The 13,864-nt window shown below is 39.4% G+C and overlaps 1 protein-coding gene across 1 annotated transcript in view; it reads left to right on the top strand.

Annotated features, from left to right (window-relative positions):
- The window catches only part of ppp1r9ba (protein phosphatase 1, regulatory subunit 9Ba), a 42,793-nt gene that overhangs the window by 19,004 nt on the left and 9,925 nt on the right, over positions 1–13,864 (top strand). The window contains exons 3-5 of the mRNA XM_026916517.3: positions 10,608–10,740; positions 11,163–11,283; positions 12,495–12,599. Of these exons, the coding sequence (XP_026772318.1) occupies positions 10,608–10,740; positions 11,163–11,283; positions 12,495–12,599 (359 nt within the window). The remainder of the gene's footprint in view (positions 1–10,607; positions 10,741–11,162; positions 11,284–12,494; positions 12,600–13,864) is intronic.

Here is a 13,864-nt window from a genome sequence, read left to right as displayed (position 1 = left end):
ATCAGAAAAGGAAAAGTGCTGTTGTGCAAATGTTTGAATTATAAAACTGGCATAACTGAAAAGACTTTATAACAATCAATGCTAAATCTCTCATCCCAGAGTCAAGCTGATTTAATCGAAAATATTCATCAGGAAAATGCCCTGTGAACAGTCCCCCTGGGTTGCTGTAGTTCAGAAATAAATAAAGTCTGGTGAAAGCCATCTGGCTAGAACATCATGAAAAAAGACAAACGCTCGATTAGACTATCACTTTATTAGGCTCTTCAGGAAGCTCGTAATCAGTCACTCCTCTTTTTGGCCACGCATCCTGTGCCATTCATCTCAAACCTGGAGACGACAAACACTTTAATTGCACTGAACAGTAAAACACTGCTCTGTCTCACTTCGTCTCTCTTTTTCACACCTTCCTCCATCAGTGGTGTAGTGAATCAGAAGAGGAGAGCTGCAGTACTCTCTGTGCCTCTCTCTGATGATCTGACCTCATCAGGACTCTGTCAGCCTCTGTCAGGACCATTCCATGCTTTAATGATTGACTCTCAAAGCAGGAAAAAGCCTCTATCAGTAAGCATGTCACAAATAATTCAGATTATTTATTCATTACCGACATGTAGGATTAGCATTTATGATATTGCTTCCTTATATGCTATAATACACAGCTGTGTATGTATTAAACTCACATGTACATTGCTGGACATAGGTCCGAATTAACAATTTGACTTAGACTGGATTCTAAGCATTTTAAATGTGAACAGAAGGGTTCTGGATGGGAAGCATGGCATTACGCTCCCATGCCACTCAGAGTGACACTATTGAATCGTGGGTGCACGTGAGCTCTCGTATGCAGAAGAGGGCAGTTAGCGCTTTCCTCCGAGTGTGTTCAGTTACTCAGAGTATCTTAGAGGAAGCATGTACTATCCCTGGCTGCCGGATGTCATATAACAGGGTAGAGACAGCTAGCTGGTGGGTGGGAAATCGCAATGACCAACTTGGGAGAAAATGGGGTTAATAGGGGCTTTAATCAGGGACCAGAGGACTGATTCAGCATTTGCTTGTCTGCCGTTCTAAACAGATGTGCATCACTAGCATCCTCTACAGGATTTTTTTTTTCTTAGATGCTGTTAGATTTCCATAGATGCTGAATAAAGGCTTATTGTCCAAAAATGGTTACATTTGTTTTTATGTTTGTGTAATGCAGAATTATTTGTGTCTCCTAGCATATCCAAAAGCCATGGAAATTTTTGTGATTATCCACCTTTTCTTTCAAACAGAACAATAGATGCTTTTCCTTCTCTGATGTTTTGTAGCGTGAAGAGCCTGGGGCATACATTCAGGTTATAAAAGCCATTTGCCTGTAAGACAATGTTATACAGCAGCCATAAAAAAGTCAATAGACAGGAATGCTAAATATAATGAGAATCTTTAAAATGTTAATGATGAAGCCTCACTGAGTGTCAATAATGCACAAATTTTCTGTTTGATTTTTGACTCGAGAACTGTTTCTATGCTCTGTGGCAGAAGTAAGAGTTGAGATACACCCTGGCCATGTGAGTATCTCTATATGTTAGACTAACATGGTGGTTTCACAATGTTTCCCCTGCTGATCACAATCCACAACTTCCTGTTGTTGTAGCTGGCTTCCTGTTTCTTCTTTGGTCTCTGCCTATATGCTTGTGAGAAAGAGCAAGGCCATATTCCGTTGCAGCAAAGATTATTTGCATCTCTGGTTTAGATATTGAAAGATTTTTAAAATGTCTAACTATAAAAACTATAAAAACTGGCCTCATTCTAGTAGTGACAGCTGTACAGCTGTGTGTTGATATGTAGTGAAGTCATATTCTTAAGAATTGAGTTTCACATGTATTGTCAGAGTTTATTCAGCAGAAACCTCTTGCCTGGGTTGACAGGGCAAGCAGATGATGTGACTGGGCTATCTGTGTTTTATTTGTTTTTGCCTGGAGGACAAATGACTCAGTAGACTGCTCAGTCCAGCATATTTTTTTCTCCTGTCCTAGCTGTCTGCCAGAGAATAAAACTCTCTGCTGTCCTTCACTGCTAAACAATTTTTCATTTGCTATATTTCTGAGCCCACTCCAGTTGGTTTATATAATTCTTGTGGCATTGTGACCTGTATTGTTGCAACCCCTATATACATGTATAAACTTCCACTGAGAATCCATTCTGGTAGGCCCAATTTTAATTACAATTATATTAACCACAGTCTTTATTATAGCTGACTAGATGTTGGTTGAATTACATTCGACTCTTTTTCAAGTTAATATAGTGTTGTTAATGTTTAAATGTATTTTGTCTTTTGGATGGCTGGTTCCAATTATATTGATTTTTGGTCTAATTTGATAACACAACTTTAATAGCAGGACTGATTTGGAGAGCTTGAGGTGGCAGCTCGGTGAGTAAGCAAGTGCCACAATTTTTATAGCTAATGTTACTTTAAGCATTAAATAAATAAATAGTGTTAATTTTTAAATTGTAACAGGTTTGGCTGCTGTTATATAAATTGTGACAGATATTGAAATCCCTGAAGTCTGCCTGTGAAAACTAGAGCTAGGTTAGCTAGGTTGCTAGCTAGTTAACAAGCCAGCTAGCTAAGCTAATGTTATTGATGAAAGACTCTTGGGTCTTTTGATATATTTTAATGTGCATGTCTATGGTTATATAAGTCACTGAGAATAAGAGTCTTATTGAAATTCCTCCTAGGTCTAGGAGAAAGTGTGAGGTATTATGCTAGCAGGTAACTAGCCAACTAGCTAAATTAGTTAATGTTAGTGATATAAAGGTATTCAGCATTGCAGGGAGATTTTCAAACGGCATATTTTTGTATAGTCATCCCTTGTGTGTTGTTGAGGTTTCCTTTACGTATTCATAGTTTCGTGTTTCAGAGACGCTAATGTCTATATTTAACACTGTATACTATATAACACATTAGCCGGAAAATGATTGAAGCCTTAACCATTCCCTTTAGCTTTTATGCTGCAGATTACAGAAAGCTGTTGAAACGTAAATTAGCATGAAATCCCCTGTTAGTACTACACCAAATAATTAAGTATTTTATGGTCTATAGGTTATACATGAACAAACATACCTATAAAGACCTGCCAAAAAACCTACGTCTTATTTATATAAAGAACTTTGGAACTTTTGAAGTCATATCCATTCTTGTAAGCAGTTCACATATGATTAGGAAAAGTTGTGAAGTATTAAGTTAATAAAACAATGTTAAGCATATTTTCTAAGCCGTTAAATAGAAACTGGAGTCTCCAGGACTCCAGAAGAAACATAAAGAAACTTAAATATCTTCATTTTCATCATGGGTAAATGTGTAGAGATGTTGTTAGGAAATTTTAGTCACTTCTAGGGCATTAAAAACATTATTTTAAATGTTTATCATCCTACATAGATATATTTTAATGGTTTATAATTAACAGGTTCAGGACTATTTTAATTCAAACCAAAGTGAGTGACAGTTAAAATTGCCAAAGCAACATCAGTGGCTCTTCAGAATATAAACAAGTGAAAAGGTACAAGCATGCATTTATCCATGATATGATAGGTCAGCTAAATACTCGCTCACCTCATCTGCATTTGAGTGGGACATTAAGTGCACAGTTTCTAGGCAACCAAATAACGGGACTAGGTAGGCTAGCTAATAAACGTATTTCTATAAATATATAAATAAATAAATGCTGGTCCTTCTCCCATATTGTTGTCTGTCTCTGTTCTACGTCTAGCCTGTCCTGCAGTGCAGTCACATGCATGCATGTATTTTCTTTTGTTTCTAGAAATACAGGACGCTTGCTGTTCTAGACTGGAGTCAATGGACAAACCCCGCAGTGCTAAGAATAGTTGTCGCAACCTCCTCCAATGCCTGGGGGCTCTCCTGTGAGCACTTCATGTTGTGTGTGTGTGTGTTTGTGTTGTCGCCTTTCTGCACATAAAGGCGATCTCCATAGCAACCAGGCTCAGGGTGTCAAAATAGAGCCTGGATTGCCTGGTTTTCTCTGGTCATGTGAGAGGCGTGAAAGCAGCTGCCTGTTCCAAAACAGGGAAGAGCTGCAAGTGAGGGAAAATGCACTCACAGTTGTGTGCATTCCCTCATACTCAGTCAAGTGGTTTTCTTGACTAGACACAGATTACATATAGGCGCACAGACTCACTAGACACATGTGCTGCCTATTAGAAAAAGCTGTTGAATTTTACAGGTTTCTGTGCCAGTGTGTGTGGGTATGTTCTTATATTTTGGTTGGGGACAAAATGTTCCCACAAGGATAGGAATATCTGATATTTTTGACCTTGTAGGGACCTGCCAAATCAGACAGCAGCTTTTATTTATAAACCTAAAAGAGTCAGCCTGTTTCATTTTGGTTATTGTGGTTATGGTTTTGGTTACGTTTAGCTTTAATTAGTTGCATTAATAATTATGTCAACGAAAACTCTGCACAAGGACAGTAAGGCAGGTGTGTGTATGTGGGTATACACTCACCAGCCAGTTTAATAGGAGCCTGTACCAGAACACCTACACTTTCATACAGTTATCCAAACAGCCAATCATGTAGCAGCAGCACTCGGGATACAGGTCAAGAGCTTGTGACCAGGGCACGTTGTTGGTGCCAGATGGGATGGTTTGAGTATTTCAGAAACTGCTGCTCTCCTGGGATTTTCACGCACAACAATCTCACAACAGCGTTTACACAGAACGGTGCGATAAACAAAAAAACATCCAGCGAGCAGCAGTTCTGTGGGCCTTGTGGATGAAAGAGGTCAGAGGAGAATGGCCAGACTGATTACCGTAACTCAAATAACCAGTCTTTACAAAAGAAAAGCATACACACAACAAAAAAGTACACACAACACAGATGGCTGAACACGAAACCTTGAAGTGGACATTAGAATCAGGTTCCACTCTAGTGAGCCTCAGGAACCTGAGGCTACAGAAGGCATAGACTCACCAAAACTGGACAGCTGAAGAGTGAAAAAAAGACCAGGCGAAGTTCTTTCAAGCTTCTACTGTACAGGCATTCCTATTAAAGTTGCCACTGAATATATATGCAGCATTTACAGCATTAGTTAAGTGAACTCCAAGGGTAGTGATGTACAAATTAGATAGTGGTGGAATAGAAATGTTTAATACTATTATTATTCTACTAATGCATAATGGGTTTTTTGTGCGTACTGCGCTATTCTGTAATATTCATCCTCCTCCATGTAAGATTTAGAAGCAATAGAAGTAATTACATTCTCTGTATGTGTGTGGGTGTGTGAGGAGTGTACTGTATGTGGGTGTGACAGACTGATTTTGTGTGTCAGTACTAGGCTCTACTATTCATAGGTGTACCTTGTATAGTATGTGTGGGTATGGGTGCATGTGGGTCTAGGTGTGAGAGTCTGCTAGGCTATAGCAGGTTGTACCTTTTTAACCGTGTGTGTGTATAAGTGTGCATGTGTGTGTATATTTGGTTAGCTATGCATAGTTGCACTGTGTGTTTGTATGAGAAGCAGACTTTGGCTATTATGCTAACGCATCAGCACCGTCCTCTGCATGCCTACGGGACCTCGGGAATGGCTGAGTCAAGCAGAACTGAGAAATAACAGTAGCCAGACCAGCTGCTTTCTATACGGACACACACACACACAAGTCAGGCTGAGGAAACTGAGCATGGCTGTGTGTGATGTTGATTAAATGGTAGAGCTTTGAATTTTCAGCATGTATGAGCTGTTTGTTAGGCAGAGCTGATACAAAGCCCCCACACTTCTTGTCTCATCTCGCTGTCTCTCATTTGTTTTGTCCCTTCTCATCTCGTCTCTTCTTTCCCTGTCTCATCTTTTGTCTGTTTATACTGTTTCATTTTGCTTCATGCTGTCTCATCTCATCTTGTCTTCTCTGCCCTTCTTTCCGCAACTTCTCGTTTTGTCTCCTTGTCTCTCACCTTGTCATATTTCATCTTGTCCCATCTTCAGTCTTCTTTTGTTTTGTCTTGTCTCATCTTTTTTTTTTATCACCTCTCCTCCTCTCGTCTCATTCTGCCTCTGTTCTTAGCACATGTTCTCTCTCCTCTCCTCCATTCTCTTCTGTTTTTCTGCTCCCCCTTTATTCTCCTCTTTTCCTTTCCTCTCCTCTTCTCATCTATCTTCTCCACCTGTTAAGTTCCCTTGAAGATATATCACAGAGGTCATGCATGTGTCTCTCAGGCACATCTGGTGAGAGAGAGACTCCAAGAAGACACACACGCACACAGTGTTATACACAGAGCCCAAACACACGTTTCTCATGAAAATCTGGATAGCAGCTGGAATAGAGCAGAATATGAGCAGAAAGATCATGTCAAGAAACATGAAGAATGTAGATGGATATGTTTGAGTTGGACTGACAATCGTGATAGACTTCATCAGATTGAGTGTGTATGTATGTGTGAAATTGCATCAGTGACAATTCCTCAAAAAAAGAAGAGATGGAGATGAAAAAAGGAGTGTGTGCTTGTGTGTGAGAAAGACAGAGAGATAGACAGAGAGAGAGAGAAAGAGGGAAAGCCTGGGGGTTGCCATGGAGATGGGACCATGTGACCAAAGCGATGGCATTCATAGTGAGGGGCGATGGCTTTGCCTGCTGCTGTCCTCCACACACACACACACACACACACACACATGCACACACACATATGTACACACACAGAGTGCTTTTGGTAGAGCTAGAGATGAGTTGAAGAGGAATGAGAAAAAACAGAATAAAGGCTTCATGTTTTACTCTGGGTGGGATGCGGACTGAGCGGCATGGTTAGATGATAACGGTAGAAGAGTGATGTATATGACTTCAGAATGATAAAGCTACGAGTGAGCAGAGATGAGAGCACAAACAGCTGACAGTTAGGCCACAGGAGGGCTTTAACAAAGAGGAAGAGAGCACTAGAGTGAGAAGAGCAAAGGAAGTAAAACATGAAGCAATAAAATAAGGAAGATGATGAACAGGAACAACTGATAATCCGGTCAGAAGTGAAAGATACTGACACGCTTGCAGTATAATCTTTTGCATGACACAGAGACTCTGACATAATTTGAAGTAACACTGAGAGGGTGAGATGAACAAAGGGATAAAGAGATAGAGAGAAATGATGTATCAAACCAGATTTACCTAAACCTGGTTAGAACAGCATTGTTTGAACATTTCTAGATTCGACATCTACATAGTAAAATGTCTAGACTGAATAGGACGAATGGAGAAAGTGTGAGTAGAGAAATAGGTGTTTTTTTTTTTATTCTTTTCCTGTGTCCCCTAATCTGACATTTGCACCTTTCTACCTTCTATAAAGTTATTGGATGGATCCTGGATCCAGAACTCAGAGTCGACTACAGAGAGCTGTTTTTATTTCATTATCTTTCAAAATGGTCAAACAAAATTACATCCAATAAAAAGTTTGTTTTTATTTGTTAAAATCAGTAGTGACATTAACTGGCAAATACGAGGTGCTAGTCATTAAAAAAACAACGTTTCGGAGTATATATGTGTTGTCATCTCACCATAAAATATCTAATATAGGTGTTATTTGTAGGTATACTGTTAATAACTGAAGCACATCTGTTTAATCAGCAATTGACCAGTTTCCCTTGCCTCCATCTATTGAAATTATACCATAATGCCACTGCTCAGCAGTTATTCCATGGCTGGTAGACTTTTCAATCACTCAGTGTACCACTATAGTAGGTACACTTACCTTGTAGCTACACTTATTGACTATTCTGTCATGTACATGTACATATAGATGCACTTGTAAGTGACTTAAATGTAAGCTCCAGGGTTGTAAATGACTTGTTGGCTGTGGTAACTCAGTGGTTAACACACTGGGCTACTAATTGGAATGAAGGTCATGAGCACCACCGAGCCTCTATGGTTGGGTCTTTGAGCAAGGCTTTTAACAAACCTCAAATGCTCAACTGTATCACTTGTAAGTTGCTTTGGATGAAAGTGTCAGCCAAATGTGGTAAATGTAAATGTCATTGTTAAGTACATTAATACAGACTAAGGGAAACAAATGAGTATATAAATTCCTGGGGAAAAGACAACTGAGGATCCTTCTGATAATTTTTTTTTTAATGTAGCACATCGTGTTTGTGACCTCGACAAAAAGTCATGAAGTCGTTGGCGAACTCTTTGGCTATGAGCCACAGTGTTCTTTCTTGCATTGCAAGTAAAAATAATATTAGTGTCTGGATAGTGTCTTTGTTTTCTCTTGGCATGTTTCACCACAAGCTGACTGCATGGGGTGCTAGCAGAGGAGAGTGATATGACAGCTTCACTCTGCGCATTATTTTGCTCGGATTTGTCAGTGTGTCCACCTACCTACATGTTCCTGATTCTGAAAAGATCATCTGTCATCTGCTTAGTAAAAATTGCTCTACCTTTAGCCAGTATTTCCATAAACCTGCATGTTCCTGATTCAGAAAAGCTCGTAGGTCATCTGTCCATGCTAATTTATCCAACTAGTAAAAGCTGATGTGTGTAGTGCAGCAGGCGTTGGGATTCACTTACAGCATTGGCGTGTGTGATGCCATCATAAAGTGCAATAGGTTTAAACGTACATTAAATCAAATGAAAACTTTCGTTTTCCAAAAGTCAATGGGGGTAAGACTTAGTTTTTTCTCTGATTGTTAACACTACTTGCAACTATGAATAAAGAAAATAATTACCAGGACATGGAATCTTCTTGTTTCAGGCACACGGGCTAGTGATTTTTCCAGTCTTTACTTTACACATTAATATTAATAATTACTAATAATTTTACAGACTTTGAATGCAAGAGAGACACATTGATTTTGACCCGTGACTGGGAGTCGACTGAATGCTGCGTGACTGCAATGACTCTGTACGGGAACAAGATGAATGGAGCATGTCTTTTTGTAAATCGCCACACTTGATGCACTATGAGCAACATGAAAGCGCCATCAGAGATGGATGAGGTGTTTAAACAGAAACAAGTATTTTCCGATTAGTAAGAGAAGCCAATAACTCTGTCCAGTAGATGAACTCAATTCTCCTGATGCCGACTCTTAATTATCTCTCACTTGTGTCCTCCTCTCATTCTTCTCTCATTCTGCCCTCATCCATAAATGTATTACTGTGTGTAAAATACTATGGCAGGAATGTTTACACAGCCCAGTGAGGCACACTTCCTTTTATCAACGCCCAGAATTTCTTTTCTGGTAAGCAAATTAATTTGCAATCTAAGCTTTTCAGTGCATTTGATGAATCATTCATTCTGGTTTGAAGTTTGTAGTATGTTTTAGTCTACATTAAGGTACAGCTTGAATAATCTCCAGCTGAAAGGTTTTGCCATTACAGCCAAGTACACACACACACACACACACACACACACAGACACACACACAGGGAGAGAGATATATAAACCTTCCATAGGTTCTGTTGAGTGCTTTCAAAAATGGAATGTATCCTGTCATGAAGAGAAGAGAGTCAGATTAGATAATTTCATTAGGCATTTCCCTCCATCATCTATAGCCACAGATCCACGTCTGTAGGTGCTAGTGTTATCTGAGAAGCCTACATACTGACCTGCCTGCTTCCTCTTGGTGTCTCAGGGGTGGACAAATCACTAGCCTGGGCACCCGGGACAAGAAGATTACATGTCCAGGCTATCAGTTTTTTTTTATCAGCAGAAAAGTAGTTAGATTTAGTAGGCTAGCGGTTACTGGTGTTTTTTCGTCATTCAGCTACCACAGAAAGAAAAAAACTCTACTTGCTATTGACTTTGGCAAAACAAACATTTTTTTGGTGTGTATATTTCAACAAATGTGCTTTACAGCAGTGTGACACACCTCAATGCTGTAAACATAGCATGCGCTACTCGTTCTGAATCTTACCACTCACTGGTTTTACTAAAACATCAGGTTTTACTAGGCAGATTAATTAGCATGTATGGATGACATACAATCTCTCAGGAATTAGGAACATGCAGGTTTGTGGAAAAACTAAAGCTGCCATATAAATCTCCTGCTATCATAACATGCAGTTTACCTCACTGCTGTAGACATGTAGAAAGAAAAAAAACGCTAGCCAGACTTTAATAACACGCTTTATGTGTGATGTGCAGAGAGAACACCACAGCTCTTCGCCAAACATTGACCAGCAATTTGCTGACTCTTCACTGAGGGCACCACCGTGATACTTCCTCAGATACTTTTGTAGAAAACGATAAAGACTATGGCCAGATTGTTTTCTGCACTGGAATTTATACTCGTTTGTGTCTATACTGATGTATCTCACTAGCTAGCTCACCATACTTTATTACATTATGTTAGCTACCTTTTTTCTTGCCTACTCACCAATTCATGGGACTGGCCAGCATATTAGAGCTTTCACTTACCTGGTAGGCTAGCTAAAGGATTTCTACCCCATGTCTTTTCATAAACAGAGAGACGAGGCAGGATTTTAGTATCCTCAGGGATGCGTTTTACATCATAAATTATGAGTCCTGAGTTTAAGAAAACAGTAAAAGTGGATTCCCATTCTACTATTTCACCTGTCTTAGTGTTCTGATATACTAAGCTTCCATATTTCATCCTGCTGCTTTACCTTTGACCTCCAGGTGTTCACCACGTACTCCAATGAGGATTATGACCGGCGTAACGATGACGTCGACCCTATGGCAGCCTCAGCTGAGTATGAGCTGGAGAAGAGAGTGGAGAGGCTGGACCTTTTCCCCGTAGAACTGGAGAAAGGTAACACATTTAATTCCTCGCTTTAGCTCAGGTTTAATGCAGAATCGCTGCTGGGTGGTTACACTATTAATACTACAATCTAAGTCAGATCACTAAACGCTATAATTACAAAAGCTTTTATGTAAATCTTGTATGTGTAAAGCTTTTGGCACAGATTTTACTGATTATCTGAGGCATTTTATGGAAAGCCAGTCCCCTAATTGATAGCAGTTGCACAGAAAAGGCTGTAGCTCATACCAAACTGATCCATTAAATGTTTGTGGTAGCTCATGTAATTTATCTGTTAAAACAACTGCTCTGGAACAGAACATCATTAATGTAATTACTCTTCACTTGCAAATAAAGAACTTTATGATAAAACTACTGATAGTATAGTACTGTTGAAACCATGAGGATCTTTCTGTGCGGTTCTACACGGTCAGATGGCGACGGGTTGGGGATCAGTATCATCGGAATGGGCGCTGGCGCAGACATGGGCCTGGAGAAACTTGGAATCTTCGTCAAGACTGTGACAGAGGGAGGTGCTGCTCACCGTGACGGAAGGTCAGAAATATATTAAACAGATATAGAGCCACAAAACAGACCAGAGATCTGATTCTGTTTGTTTATAGCTTCAGTTATACTTAATCAAGAATCTTCAACTCACTAAAAAGGACAGTCACTTTTTCTAACATAGAGAGAACAGAGACTTGGTAATCAGGTAAACCTGAACTCAACACAGCTGATGCTAAATGTGAAAACTCTTTACATGGTGAAATTTTGACATTTTTTTTGCTGTTGGTATTTCTGAAAACTCCAGACTTTCCTGAATTTTTTTTTTTTTTGCATGTATCTCACAATGAAAGTCTGGTTACCCAAAAAAGTGAAAAGGAAGCATGCAGAGGGTGGCTCACAGACATTTTGAGAGCTATTATCCGATTACAAACTGAACTGATTTGATTTGTATGTAAGTTTCACTTTGGCCAAAAGCTATTTCAAACTTGATCAAGGCATGAAATTTACTGTGTGAGCAAATCACACTTTGCTAGCAAGGTTTTAGATGTCTTTAGGCAGACTTTGTGCAGACTGTTACCACTTTGTTTTTTTTAAACAGAAAAATGGTCCATTTGGAATTTTAAATTTGGAAAATTTTGGTCAAAACTTTTTTGGCTTTTTCTTGTTATTTGCCAGAGTTCTGCCACAACAACAACTGACAGGTTTTCCCAGATTGCCCATTATGGATTGTAAAGCCAACCATGCTATGTTTCTGTGAGTGCCCAATAGCACTAGCACATGCAGAGACCATGTATATAATGTCCTCCACTTTCATTCAAACAGTGGGACAGGCATTAGATCCCACATCAGTCCCTCACTGGCCATCTGAACTAGCCTAAACAAGTAAGAAAGTAAGCTACACACAAAGATCCACTCTTTATGATAGAGGAGGCAGAGAGTAGCAAATTATTTTAATAGCCATGAATTACTGAAGGCTGGCTCCTCCCTTAATGTTAGCCCTAAATGTTTTAGGTTTCTTTCAGAGCCTCTTATGATATAACAACTCAGTGTGTATTTACAGTTAAAGTAGTAATTGTAGACGATGACTCAGCTCAGCAACTGTGAATCTAATTTTCCCAATTATTCATTACTGTAATAGTGAAATTAATAAAGGTGCTTAATGAATTAATACACTCGTCATGGGAAAACGGCTTAACAGAATTACTAAGACTGGTCTGTATCTCATGTTCCTGAAAGCTGTCTTGTTTCCCCGCCACCAGGATCCAGGTGAATGACCTGATAGTTGAGGTCGACGGCACCAGTCTGGTGGGTGTAACGCAGAATTTTGCCGCATCTGTCCTGAGAAACACCACCGGCACTGTCAAGTAAGCAAAAGCATGCCACTGTTACACTTGTAATGTACGTACTGTAAATGGAGTGTATCAGTAAGAATGTGTGTGTCAGTAGCCAAATCATTAGACATCCCTACAGTTATAAACAACACTCACCATCCACTTTATTAGGAACATCTGTACACCTGCACATCATGTGGCAGCAGCGCAGGTCAAGAGTTTCTGTTAATGTTCACATCAGACATTATAATTGGGAAACATCTCAGCTACTTTGACTGTGGCATTGTTGTTGGCGCTAGATGGGCTGGTTTGAGTATTTTGGAAACTGTCGATCTCCTGGATTTTTACACACAACAGTCTCTAGAGTTTACATAGAATGGTGCGAAAAACAAGAAAGGTCAGAAGCCATCAGAAGGTTGAGACATGAAGGCTAATGGTAACTCAAATAACCACTCATTAAAACCATGGTGAGCAGAAAAGAATCTCAGAATGCACAGTTATGCAGAACCTTGAGGTGGACAGGCTACAGCAGCAAAAGACCACATTGTGTTCCACTCCTGTCAGCCAAGAACAGTAATCTGAGGCTACAGTGGGCACAGGCTCACCCAAACTGGACAGCTGAAGATTGGAAAAACATCGCCTGGTCTTTTTCCAAATTTCCAATCTTTCCCCACTCTGAAGATTAATCCGAACATTAACAGAAGTTCTTGATCTTTGTGATTTTATGCATTGTGCTGCTGACACATGATTGCATTATTGTAGGAATGAGCAGGATTAATTGGCCAGTAAGTGTATATACTGGTTTACTGAGGATCTGTAAAAAATAGATAGTTCTTGACTTCAGCAAGTCAGAGGAATCTTTACTGATTGTATCACTAACCAATGGCTGAAATCAATCTTACCCTTCAGTGTTGTAAGATAGTTCCTACTTGCTGTTATTGCATAATGTTCATGCTTGTGTGCTGAAATCTGAACCTACACCATTCTAAAAAAGGACACATTTTATCCACAGCATGTGCTTGTTTTTTTCCATGAAAAGAAACACATTTCAGGACTATTTGCATGGATTTTAGTGCATTGTTCTTAGTGTGCAATGATATAAGATACCAAATAGAGAGTTTTCTTTGTGCAAGTTAAATTACAATTTAATCTTTAAATAGATTAGATTATGTTGTAAGCAGAAAAGTGCATTTCTCCATCCTACTGTTTTCTTACAGAACTCAGCCAAGCTTGAGCAATGTCAATCACTCTCACATATATACAAAAGAATCTTATCTCAGAGACAGTTCAGTGGGCTC

This window comes from Pangasianodon hypophthalmus, chromosome 13, assembly GCF_027358585.1.
Source record: "Pangasianodon hypophthalmus isolate fPanHyp1 chromosome 13, fPanHyp1.pri, whole genome shotgun sequence".
Taxonomy (NCBI): Eukaryota; Metazoa; Chordata; class Actinopteri; order Siluriformes; family Pangasiidae; genus Pangasianodon; species Pangasianodon hypophthalmus.
Note: the sequence above shows the minus strand (reverse complement) of the source record. Positions and strands in the feature narration are given on the sequence as shown.